General features: G+C 47.1%; 1 protein-coding gene across 1 annotated transcript; it reads right to left on the bottom strand.

The window, feature by feature from the left end:
- Positions 1 to 5128: 5128 nt before the first annotated feature.
- On the bottom strand, positions 5129 to 7318 carry LOC102666104 (uncharacterized). Its single transcript, XM_006603549.1, has 3 exons — positions 6371 to 7318; positions 5803 to 6217; positions 5129 to 5739 (listed from the first exon to the last, which is right to left on the bottom strand). The coding sequence occupies exons 1-3, from the start codon at positions 7316 to 7318 to the stop codon at positions 5129 to 5131; spliced, it is 1974 nt and encodes a 657-aa protein (XP_006603612.1).
- Between the last annotated feature and the right edge of the window lie 631 nt (positions 7319 to 7949).

The following is a 7949-nucleotide window of genomic DNA, read 5'->3' as shown; positions in this document are numbered from 1 at the left end:
GAGGTGCTGGACTGGGCAATCTGGCTGATCTGCTGTGATATAAAGCTGCCCACATCCATGTCCATGCAGCTCACCAAACCGTAGATCAAGCGGGCCCTGTCAAGATTAACATCAGAAGTGTGAGAAGTGGGCGCAAGATCGTAGTAAGAAAGGACACTCCATGTCTGAGCAAGTGTCGTCATGTCCTTCCTCAGGAGCTTCCAGGGGAGACCATCAGCATTAAGGACAAAGCGCCCCCCTGGAGTGCACAGTGTGGCCGCGATGGTGTCAGGATCGGGGTGAGTGCTGAGGTATCTGGTGTATGCTGGATACTCCTCCCCGTCCTCCAAGATAACTGGGGTGTCGAGGAAGTCGTTAATGGTGTCAGCATCAAAACGAACGACCTGTCCTCGCACCCTGCAGAACCTGGGACTGTGGTCCTCTGGATCATAAAGGTTCGAATAGAACTCTTTTACCAGAGCCACGTCAATCCGCTTCTCCGGAAGGTGAGTCGGCACCTGATCCCATCTGCGCCTCCTGAGTTCCTGGAGGAACTCGTCAAACATCCCGGGTCCCAGTTCAACATTCCTCTCCGGAAGGATGTTCCGAAGCTGGATGTTGTCATGGTACCTGTGCCAGGCAATCTCAGATGTGAAGCGGGAAGTGTCCCAGTTGGACGCTTCCCCTGGTGTGGGCACGGCACGGCGCTTGCGGGAAGTCATCTGAAAAAAAACAAAAACCACAAAAACAGCAAAACAGATTGCAGTTAGTAATTAGGGGGGGTGCAAAAAGTAAACAAATTAGGGGTGAAAGTAGTAAAGAAGGGGGTGCAGAAAGTAGACAGCGGGGGTGAAGTTAGAAGGAAGGGGGGTGCAGAAAGCAAAGAAGAAGGGGTTGAGGAAAGTAGAAGGGAGGTGTAAAAAGAAAAGCACGAGGACTGGTGCCCCTAAGGCCCAGCCTCGCGCTTGGCGCCACCCTGGGCGCTGCTGCTGTCACGCGCTTAGAGCCACAAGAGCGCGCTTAGCGCGTGCTTCCCAATAGATGAGCGCGCTTGGCGCGGCAGAGCCCGCCAAGCGCGTGCTTCGTATCCTCTGCTGTATCAACGGGTGAGGAGCGCTCAGCGTGTGAGCCATACTTCTATCTCCTCCCTTTGTGTTCTTGCTTAGCTTAGCGCGTTAGTCCCTGTTCAAAACCACAAAAAAAAAAATGCAGACGTTCAAGCTTACCTCTGAGTGTACGGAAAAACACGTGCTTAGTCTTCAGAGGATTAAGTAAAGGAGATGAAGAGTAGGAAAGGAAGAAAGGCAGAGGGAAGAAGGGAAGAAAAGAAATGCTGGGAAAAAAAATCCGAATTTAAAAACAAAGGAGGCAAACGAGGGGTTGGGCAGTTTTCGAAAACTGCCCAGCAATTATGGTGTATGCGCTAAGCGGGAGGTCTCGCGCTAAGCGCCCCGCAGGCGCTCTGACCTTTGGCATTCCCTCGTATTTTAAAATTTAAAAACGTACCTGGCCGCTTAGCGCGAGGTCTCGCGCTAAGCGCGGCTCTTCGTGCAGCCCATTTGATTTCTGCTATTGGCACCCCTGCTTTTGCTATCTATACCTGTGGGCCTTTGCTTTTCGTACCCCCTGTTTGCTGTTCACACTTGCTGGGCTTTTTTTTTTTTTTTTTTTTACACAAAAACAAAATACTACAACTTTACACTAAATGTTGGGTTGCCTCCCAACTAGCGCTTAGTTTATTGTCCTTAGCTAGACAGTAGGCTCTCTCAAGGATCATTTAAATAGATAATGGTCGTCAATCGCTCTAATTGTCCTCCGTTATACGGCTTTAAGCGCTGGCCATTGACGATCCATTTCTTCTCGAAGCTCCCTTCTCTAGGGTCCACCAATTCCACTGCTCCATGAGGTCTAACTTCTTTTATGATAAACGATCCAGACCACTTGGATTTCAGCTTACCTGGAAACAGCCTTAGTCTTGAGTTAAAGAGCAATACCTGCTGTCCTGGCTGGAATTCTCTCCTCTGCAGCTTCTTATCATGATATGCCTTTGTTCTTTCCTTGTAAATTCTGGACGATTCATAGGCATTCAGTCTCATCTCTTCTAACTCCTGAAGCTGCAATTTCTTCTTTTCTCCGCATGCATTTTTGTCAAAGTTAAGCAATCGGAGAGCCCAATATGCTTTGTGCTCCAATTCCACTGGTAAATGGCATGACTTCCCGTACACTAGCTGGAACGGTGATAAGCCGATGGGGGTCTTGAACGCTGTCCTATAGGCCCAGAGAGTATCATCGAGCTTCAAGGCCCAATCCTTTCTGGATGATGCAACTGTCTTCTCTAGGATTCGCTTGAGCTCCCTGTTAGAGATTTCTGCTTGGCCATTCGTCTGAGGATGATAAGGTGTGGCCACCTTATGTCGGACATTATAGTGCTCCAGGACTTTCTTCAACTGATTGTTGCAGAAATGCGTTCCTCCATCACTGATCAAGGCTCGTGGGACTTCGAAGCGGGAGAAAATGTTCTTCTTTAGAAACTTGATTACAACCCTGGCATCGTCCTTCGGCGTAGCTATGGCCTCCACCCACTTGGAGACATAGTCAACTGCTACCAAGATATAAATATTCCCGTACGACGAAGGCAGGGGTCCCATGAAGTCTATGCCCCAACAGTCAAAGATTTCCACCTCCATGATGTTCTGCAACGGCATCTCATTTCTTCATGATATCCCCCTGTTCTCTGGCATCTATCACAACAACGCACAAACTCGTAAGCATCTTTAAAAAGAGAGGGCCAGAAAAAACCTGATTGTAACACTTTTGCTGTTATTCTGTCCCCGCTATGATGTCCGCCGTATGATGAACTGTGATAGTGCCAAAGAATGCTTCGTGCTTCTTCCTTTGTGACACATCTTCTCAATACATTATCTGCCCCTGCTTTGAACAAGTGGGGGTCATCCCAAACATAGAAGCGTGCGTCGTGTAGGAACTTCTTCCTCTGATTCCAAGTGTACTCCTCTGGAATGACTCCCGTGGCTTTGTAGTTTGCCATGTCTGCAAACCAAGGTCTGGTGGTAACCTGCAAAAGAAACTCATCAGGAAATTCATCTCTTACCTCAGGCTCTTCCTTAGTGACTTCTTCATTCTTTAACCGAGATAAGTGATCGGCTACCACATTCTCGGATCCTCTCTTATCCTTAATGATGATGTCAAATTCCTGCAATAAGAGGACCCATCTAATCAACCTTGGCTTCGAATCGGTCTTAGCGAGCATGTGCTTGATGGCAGCATGATCTGTGAAAATGGTGACCTTCGATCCTATCAAGTATGATCTGAACTTCTCCAAGGCAAAGACAACAGCTAGCATTTCCTTCTCCGTAGTGGCATAGTTCAACTGTGCTTCATTCAGGACCCTGCTAGCATAATAAATAGCATGAAATACCTTATCGTGTCTCTGTCCAAGGACTGCTCCTATGGCATAATCACTGGCATCGCACATCAGCTCAAAGTCTTTACTCCAGTTGGGTGCAATCATCACAGGTGCAGTAGTAAGCTTGTCTTTCAGTGTCTGAAATGCTGCTGAACATTCTTCATCAAACTTGAAGGCCACATCTTTATTCAGCAGGTTGCTTAGGGGTCTAGCAATCTTTGAAAAATCCTTGATGAATCTCCTGTAGAACCCTGCATGCCCCAAGAAACTTCGAACACCTTTAACATTCAGTGGTGGTGGCAGCTTCTCTATAACCTCTATTTTTGCCCGGTCAACTTCAATCCCTCTAGCTGAGATCTTGTGGCCCAGGACTATGCTTTCTCGGACCATGAAATGACACTTCTCCCAATTCAGGACTAGATTAGTCTCTACGCACCTCTGAAGTACCATCTCTAGGTTCCTCAAGCAACTGTCGAATGAGGATCCGAAAACCGAGAAGTCATCCATGAAAACTTCGATGCTTTTCTCCACCATGTCTGAAAAAATGGCCAGCATGCACCTCTGAAATGTGGCTAGTGCATTACATAACCCGAATGGCATCCTTCTGTAAGCAAAGACGCTAAAAGGGCATGTGAAGGCCGTCTTCTCCTGGTCTCTAGGGTCCACCGCAATCTGATTATATCCTGAGTATCCATCCAAGAAACAATAATACGCCTGCCCTGCAAGTCTCTCCAGCATCTGATCCATGAACGGTAGAGGGAAGTGGTCCTTTCGGGTGGCCTCATTCAGCTTGCGATAGTCGATGCACATTCGCCAGCCCGTGACAGTCCTTGTTGGTATCAAGTCATTCTTCTCATTCCGCACCACTGTCATTCCACCTTTCTTGGGAACCACCTGTACTGGGCTTACCCAAGCACTATCAGAGATGGGGTATATGAGTCCCGCCTCCAAGAGCTTGAGTACCTCCTTTCTGACCTCTTCCTTCATTGTCGGATTTAGCCTTCTCTGGGGTTGCCGGATTGGCTTGTAATCCTCTTCCATCATTATCCTGTGCATGCAATAAGCAGGGCTGATTCCCTTGAGATCCGATATATGCCATCCAATAGCTTCCCTGTGTCTCTTGAGGATACCTACTAACCTGTTTTCTTCTTCTATTGTGAGTGCATTGCTGATTACGACAGGCTTGTCTTCCTCCAAGAACACATACTTTAGGTGATCTGGCAATATCTTCAACTCTACCTTCTTCTTCTCGGACGGAACTTTCTCTTCTAGCTTCTCAAACTTGGCTTCTCCCTCCGGAATACTGTCTTGTCGATCCAAGTCTTCCAAGCAAGCCTTTAGATCTTCCTCTTCTTCACTGGTCAAACAGTCCAAAGCATTAACCATTGCTTTCTCCAGTGAAGACTGTGGTGTCTCGAGAATACTGACATCCTCCTTATCAATCTCTTCTACTCTGAAACACTTCCAACCTTCCTGTGGATACTTCATTGCTTTGAAGAGGTCGAAGGTGATCTTCTGGTTGTCAATACTCAGCTCCAAGTTCCCATTCCCCATATCCACCACACAGTTGGCAGTCAGCATGAATGGTCTGCCTAAAATGAGGGGAATGTCTGCGTCTTCTTCGATATCCATGATCACAAAGTCCACCGGGAAAGTAAAGTGGCGGACCTTGACTAGGACATCTTCTACCACCCCGTAAGGTCGTGTAATCGAACGGTCTGCTAGCTAAAGCGTCATCTTGGTAGGATCGATCTTCAGATTCCCAATTCTTTTGCACATTGACAAGGGCATCAGATTGATGCTTGCTCCTAAGTCAATGAGGGCCTTATTCACCGTCTCCTTCCCTATGGTGCATGGGATGGTAACACTTCCGGGATCCTTAAACTTCTTGGGTAGCTTCCTCTGTATTATAGCACTGCAGTTACCCCCTACCACAATGTTCTCATTGTCTATGTACTTCCCCTTCTTGGTGAGGATGTCCTTCATAAATTTGGAGTAGAGGGGCATCTGCTGTAAGGCTTCCCCGAATGGCATAGTGATATCCAGCCCTTTGAATATTTCCAAGAAACGCTTGAAGTAGCGTTCCTTGTTCTTCTTGGTGGGCACCACAGGATATGGGAGATCTTGTGGTAGGGCTGGTGGTTCTTCTTTCCTGGCTTCCCGTGCTTTCTGGCTCTTTGTCTTAGGTGGTGATGCCACCTTCTCTTCGACTTCTGTCCTGTCCTCCTGTGTCTCTGTCTTATCTTCCTCTGTCTGGTCTTCTTCCTCAACCTTACCTTCCTCTTGTGCTTTCTGGCTCTTTGTCTTAGGTGGTGATGCCACCTTCTCTTCGACTTCTGTCCTGTCCTCCTATGTCTCTGTCTTATCTTCCTCTGTCTGGTCTTCTTCCTCAACCTTACCTTCCTCTTGTGCTTTCCTCTGCCCTCGAGTTAGCACGGCCTTACATTCTTCTTTTGGATTCTTCTCTGTGTTAGCCCCGAAAGTTCTAGTGGGCCTTTCAGCTTTGTCTTGTGCCAATTGGCCCATTTGAACTTCCAGGTTCCGAATGGCTGCATCCATGCTCTTCTGATGGGACCGTGTCTCCTGGATGAATTGCAGCAAGAGCTCTTCTATGTTGGTGGGCTTGTCTTGCTGATTGGGGCCCTGGCTAGGATGCTGGTATGGTGGTTGGTATGGTTGTTGATTCCTCTGCTCCTTGTACTGGTTTCCCTGATTCCTCCACCCTGAACCTTGCGTGAAGTTCCTTCCTTGATTGAATCCTGGTGGCCCATGATTGAATCCTGCTCCCCCTTGGTGGAATCCAGATGAGTTCCCCTAGTTATAACCCTGATATCCGCGATTTGGTACGCCCATATAGTTTACTTCTCGAGAAGTATCCTGTTGGCTTACACACTGTCCAGGCTCATGGGTTCCTCCACATGTGGGGCATCCTTCTACCTGCAAAACAGAAGAGTGGGAAGAACTTACCGCTTGTAACTGTTGAGGTAGTTTGCTGAGGGTTTCGGTAAGGGCTTCAATCTGCCTCGTCAACAGCTTATTCTGTGCCAATGTCGCGTCTTGCGTGCCAAGTTCCAAAAGGCTTCTTTTTGTAGGCACATAGCTTCGATCACGAAGGATTGCTTGATCACTGGCCGCCATGTTCTCGATGAGCTCCATTGCTTCCTCCGGAGTCTTCAACTTGATTTTTCCCCCTGCGGACGCGTCTAGTAGCTGTTTCGAGTGGGGTCGCAAGCCATCAATGAATATATTCAGTTGTACCGGCTCGCTATATCCGTGTGTCGGTGTCTTTCGTAACAGCCCGTGAAAACGGTCTAGTGCTTCGCTGAGGGACTCATCCGGAAATTGGTGGAAGGAGGAAATCTCCATTTTCCCTTCGGCGGTCTTCGACTCTGGGAAGTATTTCTTTAAAAACTTTTCTACTACTTCTTCCCAGGTTCTTAAGCTGTTTCCTTTGAAGGAGTGCAACCATCGTTTTGCCTCTCCTGCTAGAGAAAAAGAGAAGAGGTTAAGGCGTACCGCATCTTCTGGAACTCCAGCAATCTTTACGGTGTTGCATATTTCGATGTACGAGGCAAGGTGAGCATAAGGATCTTCGCTTGGAAGACCATGGAAGAGATTCCCTTGAATCAGCTGGATAAGGGAATGCGGGTAGGAGATATTTGCGGCTTGCACCTCCGGTCTTGCAATACTTGTGAAGAACTGAGGAGTGGCGGTGTTGGAGAAGTCCTCTAAGGTGACTCTTCGTGCCTGTTCCCCGTCCATTTCAGCGTGATGTGGAGAGAGAGGAGGTGATGTGTGACTGCTTCCTTCGGTGTCCTGTTCCCTTCTTCTTCTTGCAGCGTTGTTACGCCGACAAGTGGCTTCGATTTCCAAGTTGATAGGGACCACGTCTCCAGATGCAGTCCTAAGTCGCATAAAAACAAGAAGGCACTACCCGTGCAATTATAGAAGAAAGAAAGAAAGAATAGAATAGAAGTAAAGAGAAAATACTGATAAAGTAAGCCAAGAAAAAGAAGAGTTGGGCTTACAAACTGATATAGTATTAAGTGCGAAAACAAAATCCCCGGCAACGGCGCCAAAAACTTGTTAGGACTTGGCAAGTGCACCAAATCGTGACAAGTAGTAAAGCTCGGAAGTCCGAGTATCGTGTCCACAGGGATTTTATTGCACTTTTTCAATACCTCTCAATTTGTAAGTGGGAGTAAAGTAGTAAGTAGAAATGAAAGTAGGAATAGTAAAGAGTGCTATTACTAAAACAAATAAGTAAAAGGAAAAACAATTGATAGAAATGCCAAGACCAGACAAACCCAATTGGCCTACAATGCATGTAAGTATGATATTCATTACCAATGAAATGGTGTTAGTTCTACCCACATCTGTTGATTACTTGCCCCTGATGCCTCACGTTGGCAAGCCTATTTTAACTACCTATCTCCCAAATGCCTTTGCGAAGATTTAATAATTAAAATGCGTTAAGATTAAGTTCTAGATGTTGCTTAGATGCATGGGCAGTGAGTTATCATTCTATGCCTAGCAATGCTAACCC

This window comes from Glycine max, chromosome 18, assembly GCF_000004515.6.
Source record: "Glycine max cultivar Williams 82 chromosome 18, Glycine_max_v4.0, whole genome shotgun sequence".
NCBI classification, from domain to species: Eukaryota; Viridiplantae; Streptophyta; class Magnoliopsida; order Fabales; family Fabaceae; genus Glycine; species Glycine max.
The sequence above is the reverse complement of the archived record's forward strand: the minus strand, read 5'-3'. Positions and strand labels throughout refer to the sequence as shown.

Coding starts and splice junctions, on each gene's coding strand:
- LOC102666104 (XM_006603549.1), bottom strand. CDS start 7,318: ATGCGACTTAGGACTGCATCTGGAGACGTGGTCCCTATCAACTTGGAA. Junction 6,218..6,370: donor TACCTCAACAGTTACAAGCG/GTAAGTTCTTCC, acceptor GGTTATAACTAG/GGGAACTCATCTGGATTCCA. Junction 5,740..5,802: donor GAGGAAAGCACAAGAGGAAG/GTAAGGTTGAGG, acceptor AGGACAGGACAG/AAGTCGAAGAGAAGGTGGCA.